Genomic DNA, 22,244 nt, shown 5'->3' on the forward strand with positions numbered 1-22,244 from the left:
CTTAGCTAGAACCCAATCTCCCCCCTCTCTTTTTTGAGAAGTGGTTTGGGTAGTAGCCCTGAAGCTTCAGACACACTCTATGTGGATAGGGTGCTGATAACTCTTGTGTTTCTAACGGATGCTTAGGAGAGATCAGAGAAAACAGTATCCTGTCAGTCCTACAAAATCATCCAACCATATTTGGTAGTAGTGATGTATGGAAGTGAGAGCTGGACCACAAAGAAGGCTGATCGCCGAAAAATTGATGCTTTTGAATTGTGGAGCTGGAGGAGACTCTTGAGAGTCCCATGGACTGCAAGAAGATCAAACCTATTCATTCTGAAGGAAATCAACCCTGAGTGCTCACTGGAAGGATAGATCCTGAAGCTGAGGCTCCAATACTTTGGCCACCTCATGAGAAGAGAAGAAAAGACTCCCTGGGAAAGACCCTGATGTTGGGAAAGATGGAGGGCACAAGGAGAAGGGGACGACAGAGGACGAGATGGATGGACAGTGTTCTCAAAGCTACCAGCATGAGTTTGACCAAACTGCGGGAGGCAGAGGAAGACAGGAGTGCCTGGCGTGCTCTGGTCCATGGGGTCACAAAGAGTCGGACATGACTAAACAACAACATCCTGAGTGCTAATAATATAATTGAGGTCGCTGCCAGGTATTTGTGGAGTTCCATTCACTCTTGGTAGGAGCACTGGGAGATGGCATTTGCACATCATCTCCCCAGAACCTTCAGTGAGCTTGGGGGGCTCCTTTTACCCCCCCTACCATTTCAACCCCATGCACAAAGCTGCTGGGCAAGTTTATATGCAGGATTTGAATAGATTTGAGTGAAGGGCCATCACTACAGTTATGTGGCTAAACCAGAAAACTGAGCCACTTCTTTTATGGCAACAGCAAGAACTTTCCTTGATGGTTCTACGATCAAGTGGGGACGCTGTTTCTCGCTCCCTTCTCGCTCCCTTCAGTCTAAATATCCTGTTTCTTATCATTAAATGTGCCCTAGGAAACAATACTCCTTTAGCCTCTTTTGCAAAGTTCTTGAGACCTGAAAAAAAACACATTGAGAAAAATGGAGAATAAAACCTTACCAACATCCATGGCGGTTTCCATAAAGCTTTTCTGCCTTGATGCAAATTCAGCCAACAACTTTTGTTGCCTCTCCCTGGCCTTCTGTCGCCTAGGTGAAAGAGAAGAAGGTGGGCAATTGTGAACAAATGCTAAGACAGCTCAATTCATGAACTCTGTTTTTAGGTTAGTAGAGTACAAGAAGATCTTACAACGTTACATAAAACCTGAAACTATCATTTTTGCCTGATGTTATTGCATGTCAATCTCCCAAGACCCCAAAGCTTTAATGACCAAATATACCAGAAGCCCTTAATGTATGCTTGCCCTCTACCTCTTCCTTCTCTTCTTAGTTGAACTCCAGACAAGTCAAAGACAAGAGCAGAATATGCTCCACCCACACTGCAGAGAGGGCTTTATTGACCACACTTTTTAAATTGATTAAAATATATCCTCCATCCAAGCATTTCAGAGTGGGACACAGTAGTAATTAAAACAACAACTCCCAACTACATATCTGGAATGGATGCACAATGAAACAGTAAAAAATCTTTTAAAAAAGCAAAGGCCCATTACAAATGCCTAAATAACCCGGTTTTAGCCTGACACCAAAATAAAAAGAAGATTGGTGCCAGAGTGGAGGGCATACTGAAAGTAGGGCACCACTACAGAGGAGACCCTCTCCCACATAACAGCATGTTGTGTAACACATCAAGACAGTATGCTAAGGAGGCTTGGCCTTCCCTGGAAAATCTCAAGGCTTGGTCAAGACAGGGTGGGGAGAAGTGTGATTGCAGATGTGGCAGATTATTATTATTATAATCAATTAAATTTGTATACCGCCTTCTGTCCATAGATCTTGGCGGTTCACAACATAAAAATACAAGATTTATTTAAAAAAAAACATTCACAGCAGGATGAAATGTACGCAGAAAATGAATGTTGATATTATTAGGAACCTGACTCAGTTAAAATGCTGGGGCTTTGCACAACCAAAAACCATGCTTTTACGGTCTCAGAGAAGGATGTGAGCTTCCCTAAAAACTCTAGAGAAAGAGCACAAAAGTCTACAGAAAACGTCATTACACAGCTAGTGGAATTGTTAACTTGACAGCACAAACCTCTTGTCAAGAACAAATCAGAATTCTTCTGCCTTAGATACAATGCTTTTTTGCCATTATCCTGTCACAATAATGGACTAATTAGCTGCCGATATACGCAAAGGACATGGCACCAAATATTTTTCATAGCTTTAACAAGCGCGTAAATCCTCTCATCCAAATTGTGGCTTGACACAAGCAAGTTTTTATTCCCATTTTTAAAAAATTATGTAACTTATGCGGTTAACCTTCTAGATCTTCAAGGATACCAAAGATTGAGCTTATGCAATTTAAAATCACCGTCACATTGTCAGCATCACTTATTATATGACAAGTGCAACTGAGTACCCAGTTAAGCACAATTTAGTCCCATTTAAGGAGGGTGTATCAAGAACGAGGCAGCTTTCATAATACTGAACCCCACCGCCGCCCCCTGGGAATTCCTCTCAGCGCATGCTATGCCTCTGCTAAACAGGCTAACTGTAAATAGAGACCCTTAATAAGGAGGCCATAGCAAACTGACAAATTCAGTACAGCTCAGTGATTTTCTACCATGGCCCAGGGGGCTCCACACCGTGATTGAAAAAATATTGCAACGCAGCACTGCTGAATTCTTCTTTAGCTCCATGCCTTAGTTTCTATGGCAACGGCTTATGTGGGTGATGTCAAGTTTGTCTTTGCAGGACGAAGAAACCAGAAAATAGGTCATCATTGACTGCTCAGAGCCTGCTCCTTCTTCATTATGGCAAACTGGACTCTGTATTCCTGCCGACTTCCTTCCACACACTGAGGTCACACAAAACAGCTTAATTGCCTGTGGAGATTCATCTTTGTTGTGGATTTACACAAAAGCATATGTACGCAGCTCCCCGCTCCCCTCCCCGTCCTCTCCTGTCAAGGCTTTTTGCAAGCATCATTTCCTCTATTTCCAGGAGTGAGCTATTGCCGTATGTAGCTAAAACAGCTGCATGACCTATACAAATGTATGAAAAGGATCTGCAGAACTGAGGGAGCCCCAAGGTTTGTGCAAGTGCTAAAGGGGGGGGGCAAAAACCCTAAATATCAACAGCAAAAAATGTTGCAGTGCGAGGAGTGCTCCTTGTTCCGGGTTCCAGCCACTCAGTTCCATATCCCCTCCTTTCCAAAACAGTCCTTCAGAATTCTGTAGCCACCAGGCACACTCAATCCTCATTAGGCCAATTTGGATTTTTAATTAATTGCCCACCCTTCACCTTAAGGTCGCAGGGTGAATTACGACAATTAAAACAAAATATGGGGGGGGGGGGAATTAAGCAATTTGAAATCACGGAGATAAGGCGATTCCTAAAAAAAATATACATTTCACGGCAGGTCCCATGCTTTCCCAATATTTAAGAGTCTGCGGAGCAGAATGGCAGCACGAAACGGATCGTCTGGTTAAGAGACAACCGTTCCGGGCTATTTTGGACCTGTAGGGGAAGCGCTAAGGCTACGCGCACCCCTGAAAAAGCCCCACGGAAGAGTGGGGACTCGAGGAGACCAGCCGAACGGGGAGTAACTCGCCGCAGCTTCCCTGCTACATTGCCGCTGCGTTAGCAGCGAGTGGGGGTGGGGTGGGGGAGAACAAGAAGCGGCTTGAGTCCATTCAAAAGGGAGGGGGGAAACTAGAAAATGAATGCTAAGTGGTGATACTGAATGTTTGTTATGAGAAAAGAGCATCAATAAAAATTATTTTAAAAAATATATATTTAAGAGTCACACAGTATGTTTGCGGCATGGAGTAGCTGTAGCACAACTCTGTACAAATACAATCAATCAATCAATCAATCAATCAAACCACCATGAGCATTGTTTTCAGAAGCCCCATGGCAGACAGGAGTGGGGAGGGGAGGAGAGGAGTTTTCCACATACCAGCATTGCCCCAGAATCAATGCTGGTTTGGGGAGGAACTGCCAGCATAGGTCCTTCCACATGCCGAATGACTTTTGATGTTCTCTCCTCCACAAAGAGGCATGGGTGGCGCTGTGGTCTAAACCACTAAGCCTAGGGCTTGCCGATCAGAAGGTCGGTGGTTCGAATCCCCATGACAGGGTAAGCTCCCGTTGCTCGGTCCCAGCTCCTGCCAACCCAGCAGTTCGAAAGCACCTCCCAAAAGTGCAAGTAGATAAATAGGTACCACTCCGGTGGGAAGGTAAACAGCGTTTACATGCGCTGCTCTGGTTTCGCCAGAAGCGGCTTAGTCATGCTGGCCACATGACCGGGAAAAACTGCCTGTGGACAAACGTCGGATCCCTCGGCCATTAAAGCAAGATGGGTGCCGCAACCCCAGAATTGTTTGTGACTGGACTTAACTGTTTACCTTTACCTCTGCAAAGACATACTGCAATGGCCCCCAAGCAACTTGGTGATCTGATGGTCAGGTGGAGTGAGAAGCAACATGAAAGGTGTGGCGGGAGGGGCCTGGCCCCCATTTCACCACACACTGGGGGTAGGGATCCACAAAAAGAGTCAGGATGACACGCAGTCTTGCCTGCTCAGGTTACTCTATCAGGTAACACAGCAGTACAGTGATACCTCAGGTTAAGTACTTAATTTGTTCCGGAGGTCCATTCTTAACCTGAAGCACCACTTTAGCTAATGGGGCCTCCTGCTGCCGCCACGCTGCCGAAGCACGATTTCTGTTCTCATCCTGAAGCAAAGTTCTTAACCTGAAGCACTATTTCTGGGTTAGCAGAGTCTGTAACCTGAAGTGTATGTAACCTGAAGCGTATGTAACCCAAGGTACCACTGTATAGGTCGCAAAGTGACTCTTACGAAAGCTCATGTGTGGGTATCACACTAAGCACACACTGCCAGTAAGGTTTAGAGGAGAAAAATGTGTTTTATAGCAATACAAATACAGTGGTACCTTGGTTTGCAAACAGTCTGGTTTGCATACGTTTTGGATTACAAACACGTCAAACCCGTAAGTGTGTGTCCTGGTTTGCAAACTTTTTTTTGGATTACAGCCCATTTTTTTTGGATTACAATTTTTTTGGGGAGGCCCCATTGCCGAAATCACGCCTTGGGTTACAACCTGTTTTGGTTTACAAACAGACCTCCGGAACAGATTATGGTTGTAAACCAAGGTACCCCGGTAGAATCAATGCATGCACACACAAACACACCCTTAGAACTGCAGCCCTGTTAAGACAGTGGAGGGCAGATTATGACAACATTTTCTCTCTTGAGACATGGGTAGAAGGGGGAAAGGAAATGCAGCAAGCATCCATTTCCCTAGCTCTTCCTGCCAGTCAGTTTTCTTCCAGCATCAACAACAACTGGCAATAGTCAAGTCTACTGCCAACCAGTGCCCTAAATTCCTAAGAGTCTCAAATGAAGAACTAGAAGCCTGTTAACACAGAATACTGTCAAACTTCCTAATCGGTTCAAACACTGAAATAACCCCGCCGCCACCACCAATTACCTTTCTTCTTTGTCCAAAATTTTCTTCTCTGCCGGACTAATCTTTTTGGGTGGTACAGGTGGAGTCACTTTTCTACATATTTCTTCAATGATACGTTTGTTCAATCTGCTTTGAAGTGCAGCTTTCAATAAAATCCTTTCCACCGCAGTCATTCCATCCCCGTGTAAGTACTTTGGGTTTTCGCACTGAATTAACGTTTCCATGTCATCCAGCCAGGGTGGGTAATAAGAGTTCTGCTTTCCTGACAGTTTATGGTGAAGCTTCACTAGCAAAGACAATATGCTTTCCTTGATTTCCAAGATAGCTGTTGTCAGCTGGGGAGTTGCACCTGGAGCAGACCACTTCATTGAAGTCTTGGGTCGAACAGCCTGATTGGCTTCAGTAGTATTCCGATTGATGATTTCCTGAAACTTCTTTCTGCGCTCTGCAACCAGACTGAACACTTGTGCTGTTCCTGAATTCTTAACGGGGGGAAATTAAGAAAAGGGCATTAGATATAGTAATCAGTAAGTATGAAAACTACAAGCTAAACTAAATTTATGTTTTAAATAATTTCAATTTGTTACGTAGCTGTTTAAAACAAAAACTGCCACACCTTAAAAGTACATTCACATTTAAAATATACTTCACAATCTCCCGAGGCTGGTGCACACATACAACTCCCAAATGCTTAACGAAGTAATGCAATTAAAAGCAGGCCACAGGATCATCTGCCTCTCCAGCATTCCCTTCTGAAGAAACCATCCCGTCCCCCACCGATCTTACCCACAATTCAGTACAGTCGTACCTTGGTTTTTGAACAGCTTAGTTCTTGAACGTTTTGGCTCCCGAACGCTGAAAACCAGAAGTGACTGTTCTGGTTTGTGAACTATTTTTGGAAGCCAAATGTCTGACGGGGCTTCTGATTGGCTGCAGGAGCTTCCTGCAGCCAATCGGAAGCCGTGCTTTGGTTTCCAAAAGTTTTGGCAGAGGCATGGACTCTTTAAGCCATTAAGCCACGATACTGAGTTTTGAAATAACAAATCACAGTTAACACAAGCCAACGTAAAACCATAATTTCAGGCAGTGGTTTGTTGACCTCACACAAACCATAATTAGTTGGCTTGGGTGGGTTAAAGCTGAACAAGCTATGGTTTAGGGTTGTATCCAAACCCAAATATGATCAGCAGTTAAGTGTAACCAAGGTTCTCTTCAGATTTCCAGTCTTGGTTAGCCTTAATCATAACCAAATGTAGTTGCAGATGTTAAGCTCAGTCACAGTTAAGGCCAGCAGAGGAAGGACTGGGGAAATTAGCACTTCCAAAGGCAGGGGAAAAGTAATGCCACAGCCTGCTCCAAACTGCTTAACACTTTTGAACATTCCCAATATGTATGCAGTAAAACACCCCCTCCCAATACACAAAGTTTACAGCTAAAAAACTTTATGATTAAAAAGGTTCCAGTCCTTTTTCAAAAGTTTGGAATACCACTGTGTACGTTTTACTATGAGAATTGTTATAAATTTGAGATATGTATGTAGAAAAAAAGAGCACGTTGCATTATTTAAAGAGGGACTAGGGGGTGTTATTGGTTCTGCAGGTGGGTCAAAAAAACCATGTGCGTTTTACAGCTGCAATTTTTCTTAAAATTTGTTCTATACCACAGGGGTGGCCAACTCCCAAGAGACTGTGATCTACTCACAGTTAAAAACTGGCAGTGATCTACGCCCTTTTGGGGGGTTCAGGTCAAAGTTAGGGGAGCCAGAGTTGTTCAGCTTCTTTGGGGGCAGCCAATGATCTACCAGTGATCTACTGCAGACGTCCAGTGATCTACTGGTAGATCACGATCAACCTGTTGGACATACCTGCTATACCATGACAAATGAGATTATTTTACGGAGTTGCTGCTCTGTCCTTAAAAAATAACTGTGACGCTTGCCTTCCATTAAGCATTTTCCTTTTAGCATAGCCTTGCTGCTAATGAAATATGTAGTAGTGTATACTTGATTTACTATAAGAAAATGAGCCATGGCTCTGTTCTTCACCATCCCTCCACCCGAAAAGGTGGCAACCCCATTATGAATTGGCTATAAATCATTCAAACAAGTTAATCATGTGTTCACAAAGATGAATCAACTAACCATTTATCATTTCAAGTAATTTCTAACAAGATTGAGGATCAGGCTTATTGAAAATGGGAAGCTAAAGAGCAGCAGCATTATTAAATGTTAGCAAGAACCGCAGCAGAAATTCACACACATTCAAAGCAGCCAGTATTTATTCCAACAGGCTAGCAATTCTCTCCACCACCCCCCCTTTTAAAAAAAGGTTATCTCCAGCAGATGGCACAATTAATTTGGAACCAAAAAGGATTGCCATGTTCTAGGCCAATGCACTTTTTTTAACACAATAGTTAGAAATATGCAATGGCGGCTATTTCTTAATAACACTCTTGAAAAGACTGTGGAATTGCAGGGAAGTTAGGGTCAGCACAGCTAAAGCCATCTTGCCATTAGAATGCAAGATACACAGAATTCTACCTCTCTCTGAAGTCCTTTAGGCCGCCTGGGATTCTGGGAAGTTGGAGGGAAAAGGATGGTATTAAAACCCCCTAAGAAATGTGATTATTACATACCAGGTCTTGAAGTATCAAATATGGACAGCTATAAGTTCAGCAAAGCTTAATTCAACCACATAAAGGCAAAAGACCTTGAGGTCAGCATTGAGATCCTGAACCGTAATAATAAATTTGCAAGATGTCATCCTTACCTGAGAAGCTGCTGAGCCATCGGCGCTGGTACTTGCAGGTGGTTCTCTTTTCACCTCTGGGGCCGTCTCTGGGACTCTGACGCGCACGTAATTAATGAAGTGGCGCATGTTCGACACCAAGTTATTCCCTGGGAACCAACTATCGTGGCAGCGCTCTTGTCCTCCCGTGGAATCCTGGCACATCAGCCATTAAACAAACAAAAACAAAGCAGGCCATCAGCACCAGATGTGGTCAGTGCAACCCATCCAATCCGCACATGGAGGAAAATTATTCCTGAATAACTGGGGCTGCCATCTTAGTATTTACAGAGCACTTTAAATGCTGGGGGAAATACTAAGGTGACAGTACTATGCAATGTTATGCGCCATATACATTCTCCCACTATTATGTATTGAATTTCTATACCGCCCTATACCCAGGGGTCTCAGGGCGGTTCACATAATAAAATCAAGATATAAAACCACAAAACACATAATAAAAATAAAAACAACAACCCAATAGCACCCTCCACCACTAAAAACCACATTTTAAAAGGGCATAGGATGTAAATCAAATTAACCAATGGCCTGGTTAAAAAGGAACGCTTTTGCCTGGCGCCTAAAGGTGTATAATGAAGATGCCAGGCGAACTTCCCTGGGGAGAGCATTCCACAGACAGGGAGCAACTGCAGAGAAGGCCCTGTTCTCGTGTTGCCATGATAGCCTTGTGAAGTATTGCTATCCCTATATGGCACCTGGTGAGCTAAGGCTGTTTAGCCTCCCTAAAGCCACCCGGTGGGCTCATGGCTGAGTTGGGATTTTCAGGCTCTGAGCTCACTGCACTAGAGGTCTTTGAGTTACTCCTAGGGGCCAACCCCCACCCACAATGAGCAGCCCACCATTAAAATAAGGCTCAAGGATGGAAGACTGAAGAAACCCCAACTAAAGAATCATGGCAAGAAAAATTGATGGACTATGCAGAACTGGCAAAACTGACATACAAGCTACGGGACAAGGATAACTGTGACTTTAAAGATGAATGGGAACCCTTTACAAAGTATTTGAAGACGCAACAAAGCGAACTGGACTCCTTGACTGGTTTTGAATAAACATTCAGAAACTTTTTATTGATCATAATCAGCTAAATAGTTTGAGGATTCATACATCTGTGTAACATGCAGAAAACAGCATTTTTAGAGAAATCAAAGACTGGAACTGAGGGAAGTCGGGGGGTGGGGTGGGTGGGTTCTGTGGGGGGAGGGAGGGGGAGGGATGAAAAATGGGGGGGGGAATAAGGATGATATGTTTCTGGATAATATGCTTTGTTTTAATTTTGAATTAAAAAATTATTAAAAATAAATAAATAATAAGGCTCTGAAATGATAGTGGATTGGATCCAAAATGTCCTTCCACCAACAGAGGAAGGGTCTAAGGCAGTCTTCTCCAACCCCAAGTTCCCAGGTGGGAGTGTAGTCCATATGAGGACCCAAGGTTGGAGAAGGACGGTCTGGGGCCTTCTTTATTAATGAGCTCACTTTTCATGCAAGGAGTTCAAGGTGACGAACATACAACCCTGTGAGGTAAGTTAGGCTGAGAGTGAGTAGCTGCCCCATGGTCACCCCGTGAGTTTCATGGCTGAGTGGAGATTTGAACCCTGGTCTCCAGGGCCAAAGGCAGCCCTCTAACCACTACGCCATGTCAACAGAGGCTCTAACTGTAGGAAAGGGGCAACTTTCAGTAATGTCCACCTCCTCCTACAGTCCACAGTGCCACCTCCCATGCTGTTATGGAGGGTCCCCTAGCCCAGGGGTCTGCAACCCGCGGCTCCGGAGCCGCATGTGGCTCTTTTACACCTTTGCCACGGCTCCGGGGCGGATACTAGCGAGGGGAGGAGGCACATTGTGCGCTCCGACACTCCCCACTGTGGCGGGCGCTGTACTGGCTGTGACGTCGCATGGGGGCGGTGCGTGCGTTAGTCACGCACCGTCCCGACGTCACCTTCCCACCCGCCCGTTACATTGTAAGGGGCATGTACGCTGGTCACTGCATTGAAAGGGGGCATGTACGCTGGTCACTGTTTTGAAGGGGAGTGAAGAACACACACACACACACACACACACAAAGGTAACGGCTCCCAGTTTTTTTTTCTTCGGAAACGGGTCCAAGTGGCTCTTTTTGTCTTAAAGGTTGCAGACCCCTGCCCTAGCCCACCCAAGTAACTTTCCAGGGGACACAGGAGGGAGGGAGGAATGAAAATTGCCTTACCCCCACCCCTCCATTCCAGTAAAGGTTTGCTGTGAGCAGAGCAAATATATTGTCTATAAAATAAAAATGTAGTTCTAGATACAAGCACAACACCAAAAAAGGTACAGAAATGTGAGCACTTACTTCTTCATCAGATTCCTGCTCGGATGAGTTCTCTAGTCCCAACTCAATCAAATATAAAACCATGCAAAGGACATGTTCCGACAGATTTTGATGATCCATTAAGATCTAAAGCAAAAGTAAATGTTACTTTCCTTTTCCCCTTTCAAAATTTTTCCACTTCAGAATTCGGTGGGAGGGGAGGGGAAACAGAAAGAAATAATATATAGCTACATCAGTTCCGCATGATTCAGTATTCAGTACAGGATAACCTCTCAGAATGACAGCTGTTAACGATTTACCAAGAGAAAAATGGTGGTCACAATTCACAAACACACAGCACCGCCTTCCCAAACACAACTAGAAAATGTTTGTGTTGTGGAAATATGCAGGCTTTAATTTTAAGGAACAAATTAAAGAAGTACACAGAGAGAGAGGGAGAGGGAGGGAGAGAGAGAGATGAGCCCAAGATGAGGTTTCAAAAATTCTAGTCTGGCCACCTAATTTAGCTTGAGCCTGTATAGCTGAGAAAATGTGCAGAATGTTTCAGGACCGGAGCAAAACAAGAGGGCTTTGTGGCACTATTTTCTCTTAACAATAATCTTAAAATGTATTCAGTTACGTTCCATTTCCCCTTGGAAAAACAAGTTTTAAAAATGGATCAGGGTATTACTTGGCTTAAATTTTTAATTTTATTTCACTGTTTCAAAATTGTACCCACAGCAAACATCCTCCACAACCAAAATTATGTAAAGTCTGAAGTAGCTTTGTGTCCCTTGGTTCCCGCTCCCTACTCCAACCATTCAGTAGTACCTTGTAGAGCAGAGTGAATAACACAATGTGTAAAGTTTTGCAGTGCAACAGCCTCATGAGTCCTTTGTAGCTTGGGTGTAAATGCGTCCGTTTCTTATAAGGAGGCCAGGGGTTTCCATGAACTTTTCCACTTTGTTTTAAGCTGCAAGAGAACCAAAAAATAACCTGCTCAAAGTTAATGCTACAGAAGATACAACTGAGAACTGTGATACTCAACGAATGCCCATTGGAGTGCATGCCCTTTTCAGCATTTCTGGTAATAAATAAAAAAATTAAAATGCTTGTACCGGACACTTTAGAAGCCAGGTGCCAATTATAAAATAGGCTCAAATGCATTATGGGTTTTCGCCCTAATCCAGGAATAGATTTGTGGGAGCTAGGGAGAGATGGGAGCAGAAATCCTTGCACTAACGGGGTGCCTTCATTGGATACAACCCTGGATAAAGGGCTTTGGCTCTTCTAATACTAAAGCCAACAGCACATCAGAGAATGGTGAAAGCTGAGAATTTTCATTATGATCACAAAAAATGTACTAAGTATGTAAAAGGTAAAGGTAAAAGGACCCCTGACCATTAGGTCCAGTTGTGACCGACTCTGGGGTTGCGGCGCTCATCTCGCTTTATTGGCCGAGGGAGCCGCCGTACAGCTTCCGGGTCATGTGGCCAGCATGACTAAGCCACTTCTGGCGAACCAGAGCAGTGCACGGAAACGCCGTTTACCTTCCCACCAGAGTGGTACCTATTTATCTACTTGCGCTTTGACTTGCTTTCAAATAGCTAGGTGGGCAGGAGCAGGGACCGAGCAATGGGAGCTCACCCCGTGGCGGGGATTCGTACCGCCGACCTTCTGAACAGCAAGTCCTAGGCTCTGTGGTTTAGACCACAGCACCATGTACTCGAAAGTGAATCTTGAGTTCAGTGTGTTTTCTCTCTTTTAAGTGTACTTAGGATTGTGGTCTTAGATTTCACCAGCACAACTGATACTCCCCATTCCTCCTTCCACATGGATTCTATATTCCTGTCCTTGTCAGTGTTAACCTAAGTACAGCAAGATAAGTATGCAACCATGGTAAATACTAATGGAAGGGGAGGAGAAATTCAAAAGGTTTGCAAGCCAGTTTCTAAGCCTAGGTTTACAGTTAACATTAATACTGGTGCTGATGTTCTGGTGCACCATGGTTAATACCAATAAAGAAAAGCAGCCTGCTTCCAATCTCTTAACTCTGATTAAGACAGTTAAGCATAACATCTGTACTGAGCTCAAGTCCAGATGTGCTGAAGGAGGGCAAAATCTTTTCAGGTAACAGGATGTTCCCATTTTTGCCAGAGTGCGATTCAGCTCAAAGAATTTCATCTTAAACCTGTAACTCACAGCTGACAAAAGGAAAGCAGAAACAAGGAAGTGAAGAGACTTGAAAACAAAAATTTTACTTTGTTTTCTGACCACGTGATAAATCATCCTTTTAATAATATGGGTAGTAAACATAGTTGTACCACACAGATGGGAATGAAGAACAACTGCAAATCTCTAGATGGGTAACATTTCCAGTTAGTATATCTAGAACAGTTCTTCAAGATGCAAGTATTGGGTAGGAGGGGAGGAGATGGGAGGGAAGGAGAAATCCAAAAGGTTGACTTCCAATTTGTTTTTACTTGGCTTCAAGGAACATATTATTCAGTTCACTAAAAATTGAAAAGGTTATGTATTTCTTCAAAATGGCAGGTAATACATCATTTTGACATGCCACTTCACAAAACGAAGGTTTTTTTAAAAAAATCTTAAAAGGTACACATTTCACAGAATTGCACCAGTGAAAAGCACAAAATTATACTTGTAAGAACTTCAGCCGTATACCGACCCAAGCCAGCTGAATAATAATTTGTTTCAAGTGAGTGGGAACAATATGTAATTGGAATGATTTTGCCCTTGCTAACTACGGCAGCAGATTGAGTATCAATCTACTTTTAAGGATGTACTCAGACAAGTCAGAGTATGGAACGTTTTTGTATTCACACAAACCACGAGCGATAAGCAAGAAATAAAGTCAGTAGCAAATCTGGGCTTACTTCTGTCTTATTTCTCATGGCTTGTTTGAAGCGAACAAACAATCCACAATTAAGAATCACGATTAAGCCACAATTTAAAACAAACTGGCTTTGCATGACTTCCCAACGGGTTCACTGCCTAAGAATAAAAGGGACTGTATATTACTATTACATAATATAGTATTCATTTTAGAATACATTCAACTTACAATGCTGTATATCTGTCCATCGCAGATTGCACATCTCTACGGTAAACAGTTCGGAGAATTACCATGACTGGGTCAAACTCCTTATCCCAGACTTCAGCTATTGTTAAAGAGATAGGACATGTTTGACATTAAGTTCTGAAATTTATTCAAGATTTAATTTTTTGTAAAAAAGATAAATACAAATTACTTCACACACAAAGAATCACTTACAAACATACCATACCTTCACCTGATCATTTAAACATCTAAAAACACTAGACAATGAAATCCAATTAACAACCATTAAAACCCGAGTTTATACTGGTGTGCTTGAAAAATACTGAATGATTAAGAACTAAAGTAGCTGACTGATTATTTTGTTTATTCATGTACAGTGGTACCTCAGGTTAAGTACTTAATTTGTTCTGGAGGTCTGTTCTTAACCTGAAACTGTTCTTAACCTGAAGCACCACTTTAGCTAATGGGGCCTCCTGCTGCCGCTGCGCCACCGCTGCGTGATTTTTGTTCTCATCCTGAAGCAAAGTTCTTAACCCGAGGTACTATTTCTGGGTTAGCGGAGTCTGTAACCTGAAGCGTATGTAACCCAAGGTACCACTGTACTTCAAATAACAACACGAAGAAGAAGAAGCACACATTAATGAGAAGGAACTCATCGTTTTATCCAAAAGGTGTTTCTAAGTGGGCACTACCAAACCACTAAGTGGGACTGTACTTCTCCAGCTGCCAGGGGCAGGAAAACACTGTCACTCTACAAGAAGCTCTCTTTTACCTCTCCCCTTGGAGTATAAAATGCCCATTTGCTTTCTAATCAAGCATGAAAAAAACCTAAAACTGAGTCAAACCACTCTCATACCACAACTGATAAGAAATACAGTGGTACCTCGGGTTACATATGCTTCAGGTTACATATGCTTCAGGTTACAGACTCTGCTAACCCAGAAATAGTACCTCGGGTTAAGAACTTTGCTCCAGGATGAGAACAGAAATCATGCGGTGGCAGCACGGCGGCAGCAGGAGGCCCCATTAGCTAAAGCGGTGCTTCAGGTTAAGAACGGACCTCCGGAACGAATTAAGTACTTAAGCCGACGTACGACTGTAATGTAATACACATAACGTGTGCACACACAAGACTACTCAATGGACAGTCCACTCCTCAAATCCAATCTTAAGTACGGCCACACTTACGTTGGATCTTGGAGATGTCCTAGTGCTCACTCTGAAACACCTTTCGGATAAGAATAACGGTCCCATATCTGGTAGGCACAAGAGCCCCATCAAATGGGATGCTCTAAAGCTGGCCCTGAGGTTTATGGTTTAAAACTTTGCTCTAGATACAACTGTTGGTTTGTCTAAAACAAGACAAACCATGAGGGATCACACATAATGCTAAGCCAAACTGCATCTTAGCACTGGGTAGCATGGCAGCAGCAGGACCAGGGAAGGAGTAGCACATTCACAATTATTTTCCCCTCAGTGCTCACATGTTTGTCTATGTTTAGATAAGGTTTGGCTTAACCTGCGTGCATGCTCAACCACAATGCAGGTTTTCAGCAGCTAAGTGTTTCAGTTTTGTGCCAACATATTCAAACACATATCTATATTATCATTACTCAACATACACAATTACAATGTAACCTGTTCGCCGATCAACTATTTTGGTTCTTGTACATATCATGATGGTGTTCAAAGTGTGAAAAACAACCACTTGTTTAAACAGAGGAATTGGGGAAGGAAAAGCAAAAAAGTTGAAAGCATGTAACAACAATGAAATTCTGAATTTTTTTTATCAATCCACCAAAATTCACATAATACGCAACTGAAGTCAACTATCTCTAAGCTGTTTACATCTTAGAGATACCCTCCCATCAGATGGCAAGGAAATAAACAACTACCTGACTTTTAGAAGACATCTGAAAGCAGCCCTGTTTAGGGAAGTTTTTATGTTTGATGTTTTATTGTGTTTTTAATATTCTATTGGAAGCTGCTCAGAGTGGCTGGGGAGACCCGGCCAGATGGGCGGGGTATAAATAAATAACAATAATTAATTTCTAGAGTTGTAATTAATACCAGCTCATTAAGAACCCATACATATATTGCAGATTCCCACTAAAACACCCATAAAAACTGAACATACCTTTAGGTGTATACATTCCTTGCTGCATAGAGCCCCCAGGTTCAAACACAGGAGCCTTAAAATCAGCTACAGCTGACAGCATTGATTCAAAGCTTAAGCTTCCAGGAATAATGCCACTTTTCGGATTTGGGTTTTCTGGAATGTGATCCTTGTGTTAAGGTAAACAACAATTGCCCAATTTTTCAACAAAAAGGTGTTCGTTCCCCTGAGCGTTGCATATTTTAACTTTATTCGGGTTGTATCCAATGGTGGCCCTGAACTAGTAAGAAAACACTTCTGCAAGATGGGGCAGCATATTGTTTTTCAACTCCCCCTAATCACTCTAGCTGTACTTGAGGGTTGGTTGATCCTCTGCAACAGTATACATATATGGGACACTGTGGAGGCCTGCCAGTGCGCATGTGTGGGGTGGTGGGGGTCAGCAGAAATTGCATGCCTTGCCTTGTGTGAGGAGGAGTGCTTTCTGTTACAAAAAGTCACCACTGCATTGTGGGATGTAAAACTGCAGTCAAGTACAGTCATACCTTGGGTTACAGACGCTTCGGATTGCATGATTTTGGGTTGCGCACCGTGCCGAACCGAGAAGTACCGAAATGGGTTACTTCCGGGTTTCGGCGCTTGCGCATGTGCAGAAGAACTCAACAGAGCTTTGTGCATGCGCAGAAGCACCGAATTGTGACCCGCGCATGCGCAGACGTGCAGGTTGTGAATGCTGCGAGTTGTGAACGTGCCTCCCGCACGGATCGCGTTCACAACCCGAGCGTCCACTGTACAACTTTCCTACAGTGGACATGTTAGGGAATGTTTTGCATCACTCAGGAGAAGACTTCCTGAGCTGGGATAGACTTGAAGAGGGTGTGATCTGTTGTACTAGCATGAAGGAGAACACGGCCTCCATGTTCTGATCAGTGTGTGTTCTCCATTTTGGATGTTGCTGTGTGTTTGGAGAAGTGACTGCTCAGTTGCAGTCACTTGGGACTAACTTCTTTATGGAATAGTTCTAGTTGTTATGCAACCTAAGCCTGCCTTCAGGGATATGTCTGTGAACCTGAATGAATCTGTGAGTAAACTACTTTTATATTAACGTTAAATCAGATTCTATTGTTTATTCTTTTTAAGAGGGATTAGATGGGATTTTACCAGGAAGGAATCTTTAATAGTAAGACTCAGATGAGTCAGCAACAAACTGATCGCTGTGTAATTTAAAAAGGGGGATGTTTGGAACTCTGCTAGAATATGGAAGTTAGGAAGGATTTCATTAAAGTATATATCCTCTCCTGCTTCCCTAATCATCCCCACATGCATACCAAACTTCATCTAGAAATACACAGCCATTTTTTAATAGCTCAGTCGGTAGAGCATGAGACTTTTAATCTCAGGGTTGTGGGTCGATCAAGGTTCCTGCATTGAAGAGAGTTGGATTAGATAACCCTCATAGTCCCTTCCTTCCATGATTCTACAGTGGCACCTTGGTTCTCAAACTTTATCTGTTCGGCTCCCAAAACCGTTCGAAAGCCAAGGCGTAGCCTCCAATTGGCTGCAGGAGCTTCCTGTACTCAAGTGGAAGCCGCATCAGACGTTCGGCTTCTGAAAAACACTTGGAAACCGGAACACGTACTTCCAGTTTTTCGGCAATCGGGAGCCAATTTGTTCGAGAACTAAGGTACCACTGTGTAAGCATGTCTTTTGGTGGGCAGAAGCAACAGGGATTTCTGCAGTTGCTTCACTTCACCAGAAGAGGTCTATATTGCACAATTAAATGGTGTTCGATCCATCATTTTAAGTGTTAATGTTGAAAGTTTTCTTGGAGGCGGCACATAGATTTCAAATACATGTTTGTACAATTCAGAGTAAGAGAATGGTTAGATACGTAACTAAATGCTTATTCCAGAGGTGCTAGGAAGCTGTAACAAAAAAACCAAAGAATGTCCATCATTCTGAAAAATGACCCCATCACAGTTGCAAAATGTTAATTGGTTTAAGGACATAATTGCATGAATATAGTGGTATTACTAATCCATCTTAATCCACATTACACTAGATTAAGGATATGCACATCGGTAAGAAAAAGAAAGCTGTGCAACGACACTAAAGCCTTGGCTAGTTGTGGTTTTTCTGAAATCTCACCCTTTGGTTGCTAACAGGGGAGGAAGACAGATTTCACATGTTTAAATATGGAAGATTATCTCACCAGAAGGAGAACACTATACTGCACCCTTCTGGGTCTTCGTGTACATTACAGTTTTTTAAAAGACTGAAATGTGGATTTCAAACAAACCAGATAACACTAGTATTTATTTATTTTTGTCCTGGCATATTGCGCAATTACTCCCTGGAGTGCAAGAACCCAATCTGGGGAAGGCAGTTTAATTCAATGGAAAGACAAACACAGTTGTAAATCCCAAATCTATCCTTTTGAATCAGAAGGTTGGAAGAAAGGTGATGATTTATATTCCTAGACCAGAGTTAGAAAGACTAGAGTACTTATGCTGTGTGTGTGTGTGTGTAATATACATATATGATATATGATATATATCTCCAGCTCAGCACAACATCAAATTTCATTGCAAGCTCAACATGCAACTTTTCATATGAAAATTATATGCTAATATTGTTTCAAGGCATTCAAAATTGCTTCTAAGTCTTACTTGTTGTACACCAAAGAGAAGAACAATACATGAATCCTGTTAGTTAGTCACAGAAAAAATGCATTTAACAACATTCCAAGGATATGAGGTCCAGTAGAGAACTATGAGTCCTGTCATTCATGCAGAGCTGAGCTACCATCTCTGCCCGAAGAATCTCATCATCAGTCATTCCTAGGAGAAATTGAAAGGTAAATTAACATAACCATATAATACATACCATAAGATAGGAAGCGGAGGTGGAGTTATTACTACCTAGAAGTGTATTCAGTTTTACAGTAAAAGAGTTTTAAAAAAATACTATGACAGAGTATCAATAAGAAACAAGGATTTAGAGCAGGCATAGGCAAACTCGGCCCTCCAGATGTTTTGGGACTGCAATTCCCACCATCCCTGACCACTGGTCATGTTAGCTAGGGATGATGGGAGTTGTAGTCCCAAAACATCTGGAGGGCCGAGTTTGCCTATGCCTGATTTAGAGCCTTATTAGGGATGGTTGAGGGAACTCGGCATGTATGGCCTAGTAAAGAGGAGTCTGAAAAGAGATAGGATAGCCAGCTTCAAATATCTAAAGGTCTGTCACAAGGACGATCGAGCAAGCGAGGACCCAAACCAATGGATTCAAGTTACAAGAATGGAGACTGACTAAATAAACACAACTTAGTGGGCAACCACAACTTTTGGCTTCCACCAAGAGGGACTAACAAAGGCAAAGGTTCCGAGAAACAATTCAATAACATTAAGAGTTAGCAAGTGCTTTTGGCTGAGGTTTCCATCACCATTCCTACCTAAACACTGGTGCCTGTGACCATTCCTACCCCGACATAGATATTACTAGGAGTAAAGCAGAAAGCCAATTAATCTTACCCAAGTGTAAACGGAGACTTAAAAGAATGACAAGAAATGTTAAGGCGCCTTCTAACATCGATCTCTCGTGCTCTGAATCTAGCACTGTATTCTGATGTTGGGAAGCCATTGTTAAGAGGTCAACCACCTTGAACCTACAGGTGAGGAAAATATGAATGTTAGAAAATCTAGTGCGGTTAATAATTTGAGAACATTTCCTGTTGCTCCTCCAGGAAGCTCACAAGGCTCCCAGGCATTTGCCCATCCAGACATGATCAAATGGAGACCCCTTAACTTCACACAGCGCAGCAGCAGCGAATATTGAAGTGCAACTTGCTTACTTGCCCAGATATTTTGATGTTCGCTATCATTTAGCCTGCTTGTTTTTGGTTGCCTCTAACTGTTTTTATGAGGATGACTATTACTCTATTGTGGTTTTGGCACGATATATTTTACTCATGCCTAGTGTATACCACCATGAGATCTGTGAGGATAAACAACTGTTTTAAAAAATAGCCTTCTCTTTCCACATTTTTGCGTACACTATTCTTGCAGCTGCTGTTCCGTATAGAAGTAAGTTTTTAACTTTGTTTCCTGACCTACTATTGCTAACTGGAATGCTTCTGGTTTTGGGGGGGGAAGTGCACTTTTTTAATTTGTCATATACCATTACCCAGATTTTTTTTTTTATTTTTTTTTTTGCAAATTTGCACTGCCACCACATGTAAATTAAAGAGCCCCCCTATGGTGTATTTAAACCACAAGGCAGACATTGCTTAGACGGTGTGTTCTTTTCAACAGTATCTTACCTTTCAAAAACTGAGGAAATGAAATAATCTGGGTCAAGTCTTGAAGCGCAAACCTGTTTTCGGGGGGGAGGGGAGAGAACATATATATATATTAGTTATTACTGTTTAGCTATCTAATAACATAGATCAGATGAGGTTACAAAAAGTACTGACCTACCTGTAACAGATAAATGTCAGGATCAATCATGGAATTACAGAAGTGGGACTGTACATAAGTCATGGCTTGTCCTTTAATCTGCAGGCCGTTCCTTACCCACATATTACTATGGATTTCAGAGAGGCTTGCCTACCAGAAAGAGCAAAAAGAAAGCTGTTTCAGCTCAACATGCTACCTGTTGCTTAGGCATACTATTTTGCAGTGTTAAGAACTTGAAAAGCTGAGAGTATATTTTTGTAGCTGATCACACAGCTTTTTGCAGAATATTTCAATCCGTGGTGGCACACTAGACTTCGGAGGCACTGCAAAACCAACATAGCAAACATAGCAATCTTTCTCCCCTGTGACTTTCACTAATACATAGGATGCCATCCAGACAAAATGTCAGCCACAACCAAGGATGTAATCACATTTTTAACTGCAACCACTGAGCAGTTGTTCCACAGGATATGAATATTTTCCCTGCTTATTTATACCGTCTAACTTTTTTCTGTGTTGTTCTCAGATACACTCCCGCTTTTGGCCTTCACTTTACCTCTTGCTAATTCAATAGAATCACCCAAAAATTTCTCACTCGTTATTGTGATCCATATGTGGAAAACAAAGAGTGCTGTACATACAATGTGGGAATGAACTTGCAGTTATTCAGATATCCATGCCCTTAGCACTCAGTTACATTCAGCCACAAATCAATTGTTTCCAGTGGTGAAAAACTGTCTGAGGCAATGAACCATGAGTGAAATCCAATGTAGATACAATGGGGCATCTCCTTCCTTTTCTCTCCCTTGCAGGCCCCCCCCCCGCCCCCAATTTGCTTTGGAGGATTCGGAGAGCCACCAAAGCATCTTCTGAGGCCACACAAGAGGCTGGAGGGGGGAGAGGAGAAACCAAAAATTCCCATTGTGCAAGCAAATTTCTGTATTGACTGTGGATGTACGTAGTTGGATGTTACCCTCTGTATCTGCTCGCTATTTGCGATTACCGCTTGACACATCACAGAGGTGATACATGCAGAGAGAGAAAAATACTTGGCCAACTTACCTGAATCTGAAGTGGGTGAACCATGAGCTTCATCAACATCTCCTGGTCTGGAAGGAGGGAATCGAGATCTAGCTCTTGGCATTTAACAGCCTACAAACAAAATATGTACATATTTGATCTGGACGTGTCTACCTAAATCAGGGGTCTGCAACCCTCGGCTCCGGAGCCGCATGTGGCTCTTTTATACCTTTGCCACGGCTCCGGGGCGGATACTAGCGAGGGGAGGAGGCGCATTGTGAGCCCCAACACTCCCCACTGTGGCGGGCGCTGTACTGGCTGTGACATCGCATGGGGGCGGTGCATGAGTTAGTCACGCACCGTCCTGATGTCACCTTCCCGCCCACCCACTACATTTTAAGGGGCATGTACGCTGGTCACTGCATTGAAAGGGGGCATGTACGCTGGTCACTGTTTTGAAGGGGAGTGAAGAACACACACACACACACACACAAAAGGTAACTTGTTAATTTAACGTTTATTTCTATGAGGAGTACCACCGTATTTTTTGCTCTATAAGACGCACCAGACCACAAGACGCACCTAGTTTTTGGAGGAGGAAAACAAGAAAAAAAATATTCTGAATCTCAGAAGCCAGAACAGCAAGAGGGATCACTGCTCAGTGAAAGCAGCAATCCCTCTTGCTGTTCTGGCATCTGGGGTAGCTTCACAGCCTGCATTCGCTCCATAAGACGCACACACATTTTCCCTTACTTTTTAGGAGGGAAAAAGTGAGTCTTATAGAGCAAAAAATACGGTAATTCTGAGGGGTCAAACAAAGAAATAATAAAAAAGTGACAAAAAAGTTATTTTTATAATGACGAGTTTTGCGGCTCCCAGGTTTTTTTTCTTCG

General features: G+C 42.8%; 1 protein-coding gene across 1 annotated transcript in view; it reads right to left on the reverse strand.

Moving 5' to 3' along the window:
• The window catches only part of UBR3 (ubiquitin protein ligase E3 component n-recognin 3), an 89,290-nt gene that overhangs the window by 40,763 nt on the left and 26,283 nt on the right, over positions 1-22,244 (reverse strand). Inside the window, 12 exon segments of the mRNA XM_082210354.1 lie at positions 1,083-1,171; positions 5,605-6,065; positions 8,352-8,525; positions 10,719-10,823; positions 11,508-11,649; positions 13,762-13,858; positions 15,896-16,028; positions 18,617-18,714; positions 19,408-19,541; positions 20,196-20,248; positions 20,353-20,481; positions 21,394-21,483. Coding sequence (XP_082066480.1) covers positions 1,083-1,171; positions 5,605-6,065; positions 8,352-8,525; positions 10,719-10,823; positions 11,508-11,649; positions 13,762-13,858; positions 15,896-16,028; positions 18,617-18,714; positions 19,408-19,541; positions 20,196-20,248; positions 20,353-20,481; positions 21,394-21,483 — 1,705 coding nt within the window.

The sequence above is a fragment of the Podarcis vaucheri genome (assembly GCF_965113315.1).
Source record: "Podarcis vaucheri genome assembly, chromosome: 1".
Lineage (NCBI taxonomy): Eukaryota > Metazoa > Chordata > Lepidosauria > Squamata > Lacertidae > Podarcis > Podarcis vaucheri.